Source organism: Archocentrus centrarchus, chromosome 11 (genome assembly GCF_007364275.1).
Source record: "Archocentrus centrarchus isolate MPI-CPG fArcCen1 chromosome 11, fArcCen1, whole genome shotgun sequence".
Lineage (NCBI taxonomy): Eukaryota > Metazoa > Chordata > Actinopteri > Cichliformes > Cichlidae > Archocentrus > Archocentrus centrarchus.
The window spans coordinates 8,776,128-8,792,773 of record NC_044356.1 but is presented as its reverse complement, the minus strand read 5'-3'; the positions used below and the strand labels follow the sequence as shown (position 1 = coordinate 8,792,773).

The window sequence follows — 16,646 nt, the reverse complement described above, 5'->3', positions numbered from 1 at the left end:
ACTCACCTACTGTTCCCCTCCATGTCACATTGCCTCAGTGGATGTGTCATAACTAATGAGTGTGCTTAGTGAAACACACACAGACTGTAGATAAAAGATGGCCACAGCTGCCATGACATGACCGATTGGTTTTGAACTCCAGGTTTGTAGGATTTTGGCAGTGGTAACCATGCTAGTTTGACATGGTGAATGGCTGACGGGTTGGTCCAGAGTTATTGATCAGATAATTACATTAAAAAGATGCAACTGAAGGTGGAGTCAGCAGGTCCAACTCAGTGACTCAGCTGAGTTGAAGCCTGGCTGAAAGGTGCTGGCTACATCCATCTGTGTTGGCACCTATCTGTAACTTAATGTGGCTACATTCCTAATAATGTAATGTTTTTTGTTTTTTTTTAATGACTACAAAATCAAAAACGGTTTTCTGCACCAGGCATGTTTATTTCTGCTGTGATGTTGGGCATTTTAACATGGGAGTATATCGGAAATGACTCGCTTCTGGAGCTAGCCTCAAGTGGTGATTTGAGGAACTGCACTTTCTGGGGCTTCCATGTTGGCTCCATTTTTTTTTTAGCCTTGCGTTTGCTGCTCAGTTCTGCTTTAAAATTAAGATTAATTGTAAAGAGAAATGTTTGATTAATGCACCTGCATGTCACAAAAAATAATCTAAGACTTGACGGTGCCTCCAGAAACACAACTCCATACTTAGAAGTAATGTAGACTTCAAGTTTTGACAGTCACAGAGAGGACATGAGCAGGCACTCATCTGAAATATAAAATTTTGGCCAAGTGACAGAAAGGAATCCAGGAGGAAACTTGGTGAACGCGTTGTTGTACTGAAAAGACTTTTTATTTACAATCAAATCTCTGTTTGAGACCCGTTTTACAAATTCTTCAACTCCTGAGCTTTGACGTGGACTTTGATGGTGTCTTAACTGATCTGAGACTTAATTCAAAGCCATCCCATAGATCTAAAAACAGCTCTGTGATTCCATCCGGTCAACATGTGTCGTGTCACTTTGCATCAGAAGTGACAAGTAGCTTCGCTGATATCAAAGCAGTTCTGCTGTGCCTACACTATCACTGCAGGATGTTGGCGTTGTTTCTCATTACATGCTGCATTCTTTTTTTTTGTCAGTTGTGGCTTTGGACCCATCCGGCCTTTAGTGGCCTGTTACTAAGGTGTTCACTAACCAGCAACAGGCCAGGCTGGAAACACTACGAGCCCCAGCACCTCGCTGACGTAGAAGAGTCCACGAGTCAATCAGCAGCAGAGCTATTTATTAACTGCAGACTGGTGGAAGTGTTTACTGCAGCACATGTTTGAGTTACACATAGTTGTGGAGTGGCAATACACCCCCCCCCCCCCCCCCCCCCCTTGTCCCAGTTAGCCCACCCCCCACCCCGATGAGAGATTTCCATGAGGTCAAAGAAACAAGTGGGGCTCTTTAAATGACTGGAGAGCCACCGAGCCACGTCCCCATGATGAAACAGGCGGCTAAGATTTCACAAGTGCCGTCACTCCCGCAGATATTTTGGTGAGGAGAGAAAGCTTGGCCAAAATGAGATCCCAGTGGGTGAGGAGGGGAATATTGCTTTGAATGTTGGAGGCATGCATGCCATGATGTTGCATAATGGAGACAAATGTGGATTAAGAGCTGGTTTCTGAAACAGTTTCTCTAACAGTTGCTAAAGTCCTGCACAGTGGAGGGAGGGATTCATGCTGTGGAGAAAACTGTGCAGGATGTAGTCTGCACCGTGACACAGATGAGGTAACAGGTGAGAAACATGCACACAGAAGCAATGCAGTTTGCACCTTCTGCATTTCATTTAAGAAATGAGCTGCTAAATATATGCAAACTATGTGAGAACATATTGATTAGCCCATCTTTATTCTAGAATATTTTTCTTTAGTAAATGTGAGGTTTTTAGTCCCGCTCGTCCTGTGGCTCCAGTATTAGTCAGTCCAGACTCTTATCTATCAAATGCTCACAGGACAAAACCCTGTTGACTCTGTTGATCCTCTGACATTTCCTGTAGTACTGCCATGAGGTTACCATTCAGGCTTAGAACAGGTCTTTTTTTGGGGGGGGGGTTACCTTGTCTAATAGAAAACTGTGTGTTTTCCTTTTAGCTTGCAACATCCAATAAACAAAAAATCCCCACTATATTTGAGTACTTTTAGCCAAAAAAAGAGGGAAAAAAGCCTTTTTTTTTGTTTCAGTGCCGGGGATTTTCCTTTGGGCATGGCTAAAACCTCTTTGAGGGGAGCCAAAGTTTCTTTATGCAGGAAAAAAAAACAAAACAGCCTTTTGCGGTTTCAATTGAAATGTCATGACTATCACCATGAAATTTGGTTAAGACAGGATGAAATGTTGTACGTTGGTTAAAGGTAGCGTTTAAGTGAAATCTCTATTGTTTTTTTTTTATACAAAGGATTTCCTCTGAAGAGAGCCTGCAGGGATCTCCATGCAGCTCCGTGGTGCTGCAGTTTTATTCTTGCACACAGGAGTAAAGGCTCAAATCAGTCTGATAGAATAATGTGCAGAAGTCTACTTTTCCATATACTGACATATTGCATGTGCCCACTGCAGAATGACCTGAGAGAAGGGTGTGGCGTGTCTGCAAAGACAATACTTCAGACACTCGAGTTAAAATAAAAAGATAAAAGAATGACCTTTAAATAAAGCTGCACTACAACACTCCCAAACTGACTGGCCTCAGCCTGACACCACCAATATCACACCAAACAGGGCCTGCTGATATGATGCTGTAAAGTAGCTTCTCACCTCCAGGGACGGGCAGACTGTTGGAGAGCCTCATGTGACTATTGTCATCACAGAAACCTCGGGCCTGCTGCCAGCTGCTGGAAGGTCCAGACCTTCCAAAGATAGCAACAACCCAGCCTGCAAGTGCTGAGGAGAGGGAAGCCGAATAAGTCTACACCAACCGCAGAGTGGCCTATGGAAAACTCTATGAAGATTCTCAGTTCGGCGTGTCGAATGACTGGGTATGGCACTTGATTTTTATATAGTGCTCCTGTGCAAGTATAGAAAATTATGTGTTTGTGCCCCGCAGACCTGCAGTCTGTCAGGGGGGAAGTGGAAAAAACAATTATTTGCCTTTGCAATAACTTCAAAAACCCATGAGACGCCTGAACGTGATCTGAAGGAATTCCCATGCTTTTTATGTTTGCCATGAAACAGCATATGGTGTTCGCTGTGTGTTCTGGCATGTATCAGATCACCTGTTCTCCTGCTGCTGCTACTTCTGCAGCTCCATCTCCAATTTGACAAGCAGGCAGCCTTTCACTGCACATCCTGCAGCAACAGGATGATGGATGACTCTTTCAGGGTGAAAATGGCAGCAGTTTAATGTAAAATGCTCGTGAGGATTAGACTGCACATAAATCTTGATTTAGGAGATTCCATGTGCAGTGTCTTACAGCAGCGCGCTGTAGATGACTCCAAGGGGAACAGATTCAGTGATAAAGTGGGTGGAAACTGCAGATTAATGCTGCTCGCGCTCATTAGGTCACTAATGGATGATGGGGCCGCAGTTTGAGTTGCGTTTAAAAATCTGTTACCTTAACAATTCCCTATAGCGACATCCCACCGCTCAGATTCACCCAAGCTCAGATTCTGCAGGATTGGCTTTAGCAGCCGCTTCATTGGATGTTTTATTCCAGTCACTCAGAGGTCGGCTGTTTGGCGTGGCTTCTTTTACTCTCTCGGATTTTTCAGGTTTCTCTGCCAGCTTCTCTAATTGGTCTCGTTTGCCTCTGGAAACCCCCGGTGAGGATCTCCGCTGGACCCGTGCGGTGGTCGTACGCGCGGATGCGTCAGAGGGAGGAAGGGCGGTGCGTCGCTGCCGAGGTGATCCCCGAGTTTAAAAGCGCACAAGTTCTCTGTGCGCCGAAGCAGTGCGTCACGGAGACCCAGCAGAGGCAGGATCCCCCAACAAAGAGTCAGATATCTCAGCGCAGCCACGAAAATAGACTTTCTAGCGCAAACGTCTGCATCCCAGCCATGACCTTATTCCACGTGTTTTAACATTTCTTCGCTTTTTTTTTCACTTTGAATGCCATTTTCCCCCCTTTATCTGAAACAGAACGAGCGTTTCCTCCTCCACCGAAATCATTTTTGACGTCTGGTCGTGGTGACACAGCGAGAGAGGATCCTGTGCAACAGCTGGGAAATTTATCCACTCCACTATATGGATAAGGAATAGTATCCGCCTGCAGCTGTACTCAGTCTGATCTCAGAAGTTGCTCTGCTAAAAGGGGAAAATGAAATCCGCTGAAGAAGGTAAGTTTGACTTTTATTCAGGTTGCATCAGACTTTTTTTTTTTTAAATCACAGTGAGGTGCGGCTATTAACGTGGCATTCTTCAGCTTCTCATCAGTACTATTACACCCGCATGCGATGATTAAACTGGGATAATTTTCTAAATTATGGTCTTATTTACACTTTCTCAACATATTCCCGTTAAGTAGTCAGTATTAAAGCAGCGGTGTAGATATTTCTTGAGTGCCCCTCCCTGCTGATTTGGATGAGGTGGGCGTGGCTCTGCTGCTGTGAATCTGTCATGACTAAAAAGTGCGCCCAAAATAGTAAGGGGGGAAAAAACTGAACCTGTGTTAAGGACTGGCATGGCATTGTGGGTAACAGTGTTTCAGAGGACAGTATTGAGCAGTCATTTGATGGTGCAGCCCCCCCCTGCTAACTGTCAGCTAATTTTAGAAAACAAACACTTCAGTGCTACTGTATCAGCCACCACAAGCAGCATTTTAAATGTAGGCATAATTTTCTTTTATTACAAGGAGTCATATGGAGCTGCACTGATGTCATAGTCTTTATGGCGGGGCCCCTAATTCTCTCTAATTTACAGCAGGCAGGAGCTGCGGTGACTGCATATGTCTGTCTGCAGCAGCCGTCTCCATTCGTATCAATGTGCTCTGCTGTGGTCACACTAAGCCAGCTTCATGCACCATATAACCACTACTCCCATTCCCAAGTAACCCCCCCCCCCCCGCATCTAATTGTGACCTCAGCCAGCATCACAGATGGGCAGAGTTTCATGTGACCCAGCGGGAGCACTGGCGAGCTCCCCCCCCCCCGGCCGGGTACAGAGTGCACCTTTACGGCATGCAAATAAACGAGTCGTGCCCCTCCTGTGTTTATTTTCGATGGCTGTTGGAACATGAAACGGGCCAACAAAAGCATCAGTGTGTTTTCATACTATTACAGTTTATGGGCACCATGTGCAATAAGTGGGATAAGTCTAGCAAACGTGAAGCAGGGAAAAAAATTACCTTTGGTTATTTTTAGACTTGAGTTATTTTTGGCTCCTTTATTCAGGTTTCCCACCCAATTTTCTTTGTACAATTTGAGCCATTCAGAAAGAGTTTGTATGACTGGCCTGAGGGTGTTTTGAGGTCCTGTTCAGATGAGGCGATACTTTTTCAGCTCGCATACCTTCTGCCTCGGAAACGGTCAAGGCCAAATCCAGTAGGCAAGCTGTTCTTTTGCCATTACAGCCAACGCCTCTGCAACAGCTCTCATAAGACTTAACTTGGCATCAGCCTCCCTCTCAGTGAGTGCAGCCAGTGAATGTGTGTTTGATTATCATGGTAACAAACTCAATCTGTTTACTTTCCAGATGCATATGGCTACACGCCAAACGTCAGTCTCTCCCTCCCACTGGGCAACCCTTGTCTTCCTTCCCAGTACCACAGCCTGCAGTCCAGCCCTGCCATATCTGTCTCTGTCACCGAGCCTCACAGTTATGACTCCCAGGATGATATGAGAGCGGCTGGGTACTATTCCTCCACGAGCGTCCGGCCAAATGGGGCCCCGACCTTGGAGAGCCCTCGTATTGAGATCACAGCCTACGGTCAGTTTCCTGAGGACGAGGTGGAGGAAAGCAACCTTCCTGTTGCTAAGCGAGTCAACTCCATAGTGACACTGACCCTCCCCAGTGCAGATGGCTATCGTGACCCCAGCTGCCTGAGTCCAGCCAGCAGCGTCTCCTCTCGCAGCGGCCTGTCCGACGCATCCTCCTACGAGTCAAACTTCTCCTACAACTATGACAACTCGCCCCAGAACTCCCCCTGGCAGTCTCCGTCCGTGTCCCCCAAGGGCTCCACCCTCGCCCTCCCCGGTGACGGCTGCGCCTCCGGTGGCTCTCCTCGTCACTCCCCCTCCACGTCCCCTCGCACAAGTGTAACAGACGACACCTGGATGGGACAGCGTGGCTCCAGGCCCAATTCCCCTTGTGGTGCAAAGAGGAAGTACAGCTTCAATGGCAGCGGAGCGCCACAAAAGCACTTCCCTTATTCACCCAACCACTCCCCAGGTCTGTCCCCACAGACGTCTCCTCGCCTCAGTGTCACCGAGGAGACCTGGCTCCCAAACACCAACCAGTACACCAACTCAGCCATCCTGGCAGCCATCAACGCCTTGACCACAGATGGAATGACTGACCTCGGAGAGGGAATCCCCATGAAGGCTCGGAAAACCAGCCTGGAGCCCAGTCCCACCGTCAGCCTGAAGGTGGAGCCTAGAGGTGAGGAGCAGAGCCCTGGGGAGCTCTGTCAGGATGAGCACCCTGCAAACCGCCTCCCCCTGAAGAAGGAGGGCTACTGTGGTGGGTTTCTGGATGTACCACAACACCCATACTCCTGGTCAAAGCCCAAACAATACGTCAGGTGAGGAAGAAGTGAAAGGTTTCATAAACCTGAAAAAAGGTGTGATTTACTCAAGCATGAAAAATACAATTAAATAGAAAATAGTTTCAGTATTTTTGGCATCTGAGCAATTAATATGCATGGAGTTGCTGTGAGTTTTGCCTAAGCAGAAGTGTGTTTCAGCATATTTAAGCCCCTGGCTTTATCACATGCTCAGTGTCTGCATTCTGCACATTCTACCTTGATAAGTGCATCTAAAACAAGCCCTCCTCTCCCCTCGTTAAGTTGACACGTTGGACATGTTTTTTTGCCCCCACAGCCCGTCTTTGCCAGCTCTCGACTGGCAGCTGCCGTCCAGCTCCGGGCCGTACAGCCTGCAGATCGAAGTGCAGCCCAAGTCCCACCACCGAGCCCATTATGAGACCGAGGGCAGCAGGGGAGCAGTGAAAGCTCTGGCAGGAGGACACCCGGTCATTCAGGTCTGCTACAACCACTGCTTCTTAACTTTACTTTGGCTTGCAGTGACTTCATATTAAATTTAAAGTGATGCTTTTCCTTTGTAGATTGTCTTATACAAGCATTTCAGTAACAATCCAGAATTTCACAAGAAACTGGCTTAAAAAACAAACAAACAAAAGGATTCAAATTTCATGACCCGACCCGAAGCTTCGGTTTCCTGCGGTAATCAGACCAACACATGGTTCAGCCATTAGGCTCATTTTCACTCCTGCTCCTTTACCTCGTCACCTCACACCTCAACACTTCCCTCCTCTTGTCTTTACCTCATGTGTTAAAAAAGATTAGAGTGACGTGTGTTTCATGACCTGGCTCATGTGTTATTTAAAGATGTCACATTTCTGAATGGAATACCGTAGGTATGCTATTAGACCGGTCCACTCAGTCAGTCAGTTCCTGTCCAGACGAGGGTGACTCAGACTTTTCCATTGCGTTCTCAAGTGCAACGCAGACAGTTACAAACTAATGTAGCATGGCCAGTAAGAGCTTAGTCATGAGCTTTAACCACAGTAGCTCTGGTGGTCGAGTCCAAGAAGAAAAAATGTGGACATCTGCAGATGTTTTGGTTATAAACCCATCTGGTCCCCCAACCATTACTCCACACCGCTGACCTCAGTTTTTGAATAAATAAAGGGTCTCCAGAGAGGCGTCAGACAAAGCAAGCGTTAAGCAGGTCTCTCGGGTTTACTAACACCTTCTGGCTTTTTATTAACACGTTACGATAAGTCAGCATGTTTAGTAGACTTTCATCACAGTTGGCACAAATTTCTTGTGTTTTTCCATCAGTTTTGATAAAGTATCTTTTTAGACTGAGCACTTTTCCATGTTTCCTTGGGTATTCTTTCACTGCTAACTAACTCCCTTGGTTAGCACGGTGCGTCTGTATTTCACTGGGATAAATTAGATGCAAACTTTGGCAAACAAAAAAACAGCTTTAACACAAAATTTACTTCCCTCAGAAACTGAAACTCTGACTCCTCAGACTGTTTTAATCCAGCCAAACACAGAATAAGATGAAACTGTGTCCTTACTAATTCATAATTTTAGGACTTGATAGAATTTAAATGGGTTATTAAAAAAAAAAAAAACCCTCCTCGTGTATTGACTCACCAGCCTCAAGTGGCCATTAGAGGAACTGCAGGTTTGGCACTTCTCATTGGCTTCATTTTCAGCCCCTGAGGTCGCTGCTTGGTCCATGCTACATGTTAAATCTCAGCAGATTTAGACTAAATTGCATGAATAGACACAACTAATGCCAGCTGCACTCGATATTGATTTCTATATACTATGTAAAGCTGTTTGTTTTGTTTTTTTTTATCATAAAAGCAAAATAACCATCAACATCCTGGTCAAAGAGCCTTTAAATCTAAAGGGCTTAAAGTATAGCGTATGAATCTCTCTGGGAGAGAACTGGTCAGTTATAGTGATAATTTTGGCTCCAAGACTGACAAACATCTGTTAACAAAAGTTAAGACTCTGAACTTTGAGTGGGCCATGGAGCAGGAGGCGCTCATAGCTGGAAAAAAGTCAAAAAGGTTCAGTTTAATAGTGTTTGGATGGAAGTCCTCTGTTTGTTGAGCAGAAACATCATATTTTTATGCAGCATTTAAATAAAAATAAAAATCTGGAAAGCAATACATGTTGCATTATCCACAATGTCGCAACTCCAGCCGCACATCTGCGTGAGGCTCACCATGAGAAGGTGCTAATGATTTAATGACAGGGGTCTGGGTTCACCTCAGCCGAATAGAGAGTGTGTGTTCCCTTTAAACCTCCCCCCCTTACTTTTCTGCCAGCTACCACCCCAACCACACAGACTTCCCTTTGTTTAGGAAAGTTCCTGTACGGCTGACATCATTGCGCGCTGCGTCTTGCGGAGGCGGCAGCGAGCTAAACCGCACACGTTTCTGGCAGGCTGTGATGCAGGGATTGGAGGGAGCCTCAGACAAGGCAGCCCCATCTCTGCGACTTCCTGATTACACGGTGCGCGCCACGCCGCAACCTCTGTCGCAGATGCTGGCTGACGAAGCCTCCGCGGGCCGGCCTCTGACTCAAACCCTGCGCAGACTTTACAGAGTTTATTCTGGAAGGTCCTGCTCAGTGCGGTGCACTTTTTCTCCACCTCCGGCATCAGCACAGTTAAGCTGGCTGTTTTCTGTTCTTTTCCAGTGCCATCACTGCTGCCTGCCTCAACCACACCCGCCCTTACAGCAGCAGCAGACTGAAGTATGCCCCTCTGAAGTGCTGCGTCCAGTCCTCACCGCAGTTAATGCTCAGGGTTTCAGGCTGTACTTTGGTGGAGAGGAAATACTGTGAGGTCCTCTTTTTCACTCTGTCTGAAGTCAGCTTTTATGATCTGACCAAAAACTACCCAACATACTCTTTTGAAGTATGTTTTTGTAAATTTAGATGTTATTATTTGGGCGTCATGTGCTTTTTCTTGGCCTCGATCCTTGCGATTGGATTTAGGTCTCTAAATAAAGTGTAATTAATAAATACCACGTGAGGCAAATTGGTTTATCCCTCTCTGAAAACGAAGATGCCCGAGTCCCTTTTATCACCAGTTCTGAGCTGTGAGGGCACCGCAGGAATGGGAGGGAGCCCCGGTCGCCCTCAGCCGGCCGGAGTCTCGGCATTCCTCATGTGGGTGATAATGGGAACCGGGAAGGCTCGGCTGCTTCGCAGACGTCAAGCTGCCAGGGAGGAAGAGCAGTGCATTTACATGAAGCGGTATCACAGGGATTGTAATTGCATCAACAAATCATAACAGTTGTCCGCTTGAGCTGCTTTATAAAAACATATGATTTAGATCACGGGGCAGAAAAGCTAAAAGGAAAAGGTTTCTTAATTTCATGATTGCTGCCTGTGTCTTAAAATGATGGATGATGACGCTGACATAAATTAAGGAGCCTTTCTAAATGCGTGCTTTGTGAAGTTTTGGAAGCAAAGAAACCAAAAACAGCTGAAAGCAGTCAGATGATATTATCAAGTTTGATTATTTCTATTTGTCTAGACTTTGTTGCTGATAATAATTCAAAGCAGATAATCAGTAATCTGTAAGTAATTACAGTTTGAGAGTAACTAACCTCGTGAGCAGACTACCTCACTTCATCACACTCCTTTCTGCTGCCTGAATAAACAGCATTGCTAGGCAGCAGCCCATTTCCTTACACAAATATACAGGCTCTTAACCCTGACAGGGATCCTCCTCCAAATCACAGGTTGTGCCTCCCCAGTCTGAGGCTTTCACTCTCATTCTGGGCGCCGCTCACCTCGAGCGCTCCCCTTGTGTAAGTGAAGAGCGGCGGCCTTCATTTCCACATCTCCACACCGATTGTTTCAGCCGGCGCTCTTCTCCAAAGTGCCTCATAATTAGTTGGGGTTGAGTGTCGGCCTCTGTTACACTTTGGTGGGGTCTGTGCACGCTGATGTGCGGGTGGTGCTCGCTTTATAACATTTTGCATGCCGACTCAGGCAGATGAAGTGCAGTTCTTCCTGACAGCACTCAGTAAAGGGTACTTTTTAAACACATTTGAATACTAACAGCCCAGAGAGACAAAAACTCCCAATACTGGACCCTGACTGTCCAGCACTAATTCAAACCTGATAACTGGAGACGTTTCAAGTGCAGCAGAACTGCTTAATGTAATTTAAAAGATGGAAAAACTTTAAGACTGTTTCGCCAAACAGGAGCAAGTCCAGCTGGGATGTTTTGGTTAAGGGTTGAGGAAAGCCTGAAAGTTAAAGACTGGAAAAAAAAAGAACACTTTTTTTTTTTTAAAGCTCATTTTGATATTAACCCACGTGTTGATCTGAGCTGAAGCTCAAAGTTCATTTAAACCTAAGAAGTTTTCACTCTCTTCCTCTCGGGCCCGTTTAGTCTCGTTGTGAGGACAGATTCTGTTTTCTTTCACTTGTTTTGACTTCAAATTGTTGAGTATTCTGCTCTAATTCTTCTGCTGTCGTGCTGTATGGATAACATACATAACTCTGACAGGGTGTCGCAGTAGCCGCTGCTCTCAAATTTCAGCCCGCGGGTTTGGGCCTCATGCCTGTGCTCTGGGAGGTTGAGGTCACCCTGGCAGGAGGCCTCTTGTCAAGAAACACCTATGAAGGTCTGGGATTACTTTAGATGCTCTGGGACGAGCCCCCCAGCTACACCCGTGCCACCTCCGTTACGCCCGCGATCGTTTTGCTGATAAAAATCAGAGCGGGGTCAATTCTGAGAGTTTTATTTGACCCCGATCTGCCAGGTTTGGATGGAAATGGCCTTGACTTTTCGACTGTTACCTCATGGTGCTCACGAATCCCAAAGCTGCTGTGACTGTAGGTGTGTTTTTTATGGCCCCTGAGATTGAGCCACTGCTGGATCAACATCAGGCAGGCCTGATGTGAACTCAAACAGGAAGTGTGCGCAGGCTGCTGGTAGGAAACTAAAGATGAAAAGGGTGATGATTACACGGTCCTAAATGGCTGCTTTGTTGCTCTCTGGAAGCCCTGCGTTTGTTTCTGACAGTGTGTAAGCTTCACCTTTTCTTTTGTCTCTTAGCTCCATGGCTACATGGAGAGCGAGCCTCTGACTCTGCAGCTGTTCATTGGCACAGCTGACGACAGGCTGCTGAGGCCACACGCCTTCTACCAGGTCCACCGCATCACAGGCAAGACGGTGTCCACCCCGAGCCACGAGGCCATGCACAACAACACCAAGGTGCTAGAGATCCCACTGCTGCCAGAGAACAACATGCGGGCCATGTGAGTACCATTGTAGACTTAAAAAAAAAGTGGTAGAAGCACTGGTTTTAATCTTGGATGAAGCTGATTGGAAATGAAACCTTTTAAAGAGTCAACGGAGACAGTAGCAGTGCCAGTCTCGAGTCATTAACCAAAGACCATCAGGACCACTGACAGCAAATCTGGTGTCTTCTGAGACGAGCATTTAAGTCTCAGAGTGAACTCGGAGGTCCGCATCCCTGTGACTTACATTTCAAAGCAAATACACAATTAACACACTGAGTCCAGAAGGCTTAAAATAACTCTGGCTCTTCTATGGATGGAGTTCAATGCAGCCAGTAAACACCAGCTGCTCTGCAAAAATGTGTTTCACTGTTATCATATTAAAATCTCTGCACTAAAATGTAGGGAAGTTATCTCAACTGAGGCCTCCGCCTGGTCCTTTTGTAACAAAGCTGACAATCTTTTGATTTATCCTGCTTGTCTTTGAGCTCGCGTGTCTCCTTTAGGGCCTGGGTTTTGAAAGTGTTGCTCTCTGCACACAGACGGGTGGCTTTCCCATTTTGTAAGCCTCAGAGATCAGATTACTGGGAAGGCTCGAGGCTGCTAACAGGGTCCTGGGGTTTCTGTCTGAGCTGCAGGTAGCAGCATCCTGCTACATCAGCACTTTCCCTGCTTCTTAATGGATGTAACACATAAGCTCCACCTCGGGATATGGTCTCTTCAGAGCACTGACGGTGTAGTCGAGGGATTTGTGGGGGATTTGACATGTGCTCCAGTCCAGTGTGACGCATGGATGTTTCATAATGTGGTATAGAATCCAGGCATTATTATACCCCTGAAATTGTTGCTCGCAATGATTTAGGAGGAGAAGTTTCAAATTAAATTGTTAAGCAACAGCAACCCAGCCGATAATGAAGCCGCAAGAATCGACTTGGTATAAATTCAATTAACTCTTCATAAATTAGCGCCTTAACAGAAGCAGAGTCTCTCTTTTTGTCCTCAATGTGAGATTATTGCACTCAGTCTGTTTGTGTAGACAGAGAGCGGAACAGCTGGGGTCCTTAGCTTCAACACCTGATTACTTCACCAGTGAAGCAGACCCCGGCGTCTGCCAGAAGAATGTAAGGGAGTGTTCGAATGTGTGTAAAAGTTGACATTAAGTAGGTTTTGAGGAATGCAGCATCAAGTAGCAGAGCAATGGAAAAGCCAGACACCGTTTGGAAGGGCCTGAGTTTTTGAAGTATGAAAAAAAGTCAGAGGAGTTCAGTAAAGTGGGGGTTTATTAAGTGTTCAATGAAGACTCTGCAAAACACATCTTAGAGTCAATTCCTGGTGGTGCGATTGGTGCGGGAGTAACCATATTTAAGAAGTCAGCTCATGTGGATTATAACAAACACGTTCATGAAACGATGAAATGATGAATGCTTCCAGGCTTTTGTTTCTGTCCAGCTTCAGTTTTACCCCAGGGCAGATCCACTGAGGTGTAAAAGCTCTGCTGCTGGTGATGACGGCCTCCTTCAGGACTACACTGATAGAGTCCAGTGTGAAAACCTTCGCTATATAAATCACATCTTGAGTAACTGTGAGATTATATATGATATAAATGTGTCTGACAAACTCTTTGTCTCGAACACAGAATTGATTGCGCAGGAATCTTGAAGCTGCGTAACTCGGACATAGAGCTGAGAAAGGGGGAGACCGACATCGGGCGCAAGAACACGCGTGTGCGGATGGTGTTCAGGGTTCACATCAACCAAAACACGGGGAGAACGGTGTCTCTGCAGGCGGTGTCGAACCCCATCGAGTGCTGTAAGTACATCGCCTCATATGTAATCGTCAGTCTCCTACAACCATTTAAAGGCCTAGATTAGTCAGCCTTGTAACTGTGAACGTGGGTCAGATGGGACGGCCACCGTGTTGCATCAACTCCAGTCATTTTCTTGACCCGGGTTCATTTCGAGACGTCCATCCCAACTGAACGCTCAGTGCTGACAAAATAAAGCAAATGAAGAAAATAGACTACAGTCTTCAAAGGTTTCCACCTCACTGTGAGCAGCACAAACCTCCTTCAGAGCACATGAGATGCTCGCTACTGCCTCACAGGTATACTGCACCTGCAGCACAGCAGGACTTCTAAACAAGCTCGGCCTTCACAATAAAAGTCCTGCAATGAGAATTATAAATTAACTAAGTAAGAGGTGCAAATTCAAGAATGTCTTAATTATGACATGGAAAAGATAAATGATCTGGATTATGTGATAAATAGGATGTTAACAGTGACGGTTCTTTAAGTGCCTTTAATAGGAGAGTTCAGGAAGCGTGTTTGTGACGTCAGGAGAAACCAGAGGAAACCTGCATCCGAGGACCGCAAGGCACAAAGCTAACCTCTGAACCCTGCACTGCCTAAATGGTTGCGACACCCCCCTAAACCAGGGATCCTCAAATCCAGGCCTCGAGGGCCAGTGTCCTGCAGCTTTTAGATGTGTCCCTGATCCAACACGCCTGAATCAAATGGCTGAATTACCTCCTCAGTATGCAGTCAAGTTCTCCAGAGTCCTGCTAATGACTTCTATATGTGATTCAGGTGTGTTGAAGCAGAGACACATCTAAAAGCTGCAGGACATCGGCCCTCGAGGCCTGGATTTGAGGATCCCTGCCCTAAACGGTCAGAAGTATCCACTATATTAAATATCTATATACATATGGATGCTTTGTACCAGACTGCTTGATTTTAAAAGGATCACAAGACCAAAAGACTGGGCGGCAGATTAATGAGAAACACTGAGAACTGATTAATCTTTAATGGATTAACAGAATTGATGTAAACTTCTTAAATCTGACAATTTCTGTTTTGTTTTGTTTTTCTTTGCAAATTGAATTTTGTTGGCTGCTGCTCAACAAGATGAGTATGCCACTTCGGACTGAGTCAAAATTATGAAAGAAATAAACAGCTGCTGATTCACCGATAAAGATGCAGCCGTGTAACGAGAGCCACTGAATGTGGTTCACGTGATGGTGAACTGCCTTTTAATTTAATAGTATTACCCGGTGTAAAAGCTTTTCAGGCTGAGCTCGATAGACTCCACTGACTGCGCTGCACTGGAGTTGACCTTTCAATGGACTGGGCTAAATTCAGGCAGATCAACCACTTCATGTGGTTCTGGCTCAGAGAGCTGCCGCACAGATTAAGTCTTATGAGGTAAATGAAAGACAGTAGTTAAACCATGTGCTCAACCCCTTGAAATAGACCATTGTTAGTTTTTGAACGACTGCCACGAAGCAATTGTTTTTGACCAAAAATTCACTTGGTGTGTGAGCGCGGCAGGACGACACACAGCCGAGGAGAAGGGGGAGAGATGTGGGAACGATCAATCGTCGGCAAAGACTGACAATTGAGAGTTTTATCAAAATCAGGAAAACGGCAGCATCAAATTACAAAAAGACGATTCTCACATGAGGGAAATATTCTGTTTATGTATCCAGGTCAATTACAGCGAAATTACACAGGCTGAACTTGGCGAAGACATCGGCTTTACATCTATCTATTTTATGGTATGTCATGGATCATTTTGGGAAAGAAAAATGAAAGCAAGCAAGGAATGAGAAAAACAGGCCAAAAAGGTAAGAGTGGAGTGTAAAAAAGGATCAGGAGAGGAAATATTTGAGATGAAACATCCACTGTAATTTAAGGGAAACACAAATAAACACAACATGAAGCCTCTCTCTGCTTACTGCCAAACAGGGATCTTAATTTTAACGTGGAGAAGTCGAGGTTTACAGCTCTGGGAAAGCTGTCTAGGTAGTGATTCAGCCTCGGTCTGGATGCTCAGGTCTGCATGGGGAGTGGGTGTGTATTAGCTGAGCGATGAGGCCCGGTTTCTCTTTTCCCTCCCACAGCTCAGAGATCAGCCCAAGAGCTGCCGCTCGTGGATAAGCAGAGCCTGGAGACGTGTCCCGCCCCCGGAGGGGAGAGGATGCTCCTCGATGGACACAACTTCCAGCACGACTCCAAGGTGGTGTTCGTGGAAAAGGCTCAAGGTAAGCGGGAGGAGATTTGGAGTCTGTGCTGTTTCATCTCAGTGTAGCTGTGTGTGTGTGTGTCTCCCTTTCTCTGCTGTTGGAGAAACCCCAGGTCCGCTCCTCCCCTCCCCTCCCAGCTCCTCTTCTCCCCCTGCCGTCAAAATATCCAACATTCTGCCAGAGTGCCACATGTGGAGCACATTAATGCGCTGTATTTTTAACCCAGCAGATTTACATTTGCAGAAGTTTCCATTGCCTTTTCAGCAGAGGAATGGATCACAAATGCAGCATGTGTTGTGTATGTGTGTGTGTGTGTGTGTGTGCGCATGTAGGTGGGTGGCTGTGCACGTGATGAGGACACTTGTGTGTCTGTGTGTGTGTGTGTGTGTGTGTGTGTGTGGTGTGTGTGTGCGCATCAGTATTTGTTTCTCTTTTTTGTACGTTAAGCCGTTTTGGTTTGGAGGGAGAGGGGACTGCTCCCAGATGTTGATACGACAACGTTTACAAACAGCAATTTCCTTGATTAGCTTTAGCAAAGCAACGTGAGGTACAGTTTGGGCCAAGGCTGAGCAATGTAAACACGTGTGATCCTATCAGGACGTTGACTCATTCAAAAAGAAAAAAAAAAAAGAGGGAAGCCTTTTCATTGTTCCACCTGTGGAAGGAGGAATGCAAGGCTGCCCGGGCGCAC

The 16,646-nt window shown here is 46.0% G+C and overlaps 1 protein-coding gene across 1 annotated transcript in view; it reads left to right on the top strand.

The window, feature by feature from the left end:
* The first annotated feature begins 3,922 nt into the window (after positions 1-3,922).
* The window catches only part of nfatc1 (nuclear factor of activated T cells 1), a 47,222-nt gene continuing 34,498 nt past the window's right edge, over positions 3,923-16,646 (top strand). Inside the window, exons 1-6 of the mRNA XM_030741429.1 lie at positions 3,923-4,304; positions 5,659-6,706; positions 7,005-7,164; positions 11,751-11,953; positions 13,572-13,744; positions 15,833-15,973. Of these exons, the coding sequence (XP_030597289.1) occupies positions 4,286-4,304; positions 5,659-6,706; positions 7,005-7,164; positions 11,751-11,953; positions 13,572-13,744; positions 15,833-15,973 (1,744 nt within the window). The 5' untranslated portion in view covers positions 3,923-4,285. The remainder of the gene's footprint in view (positions 4,305-5,658; positions 6,707-7,004; positions 7,165-11,750; positions 11,954-13,571; positions 13,745-15,832; positions 15,974-16,646) is intronic.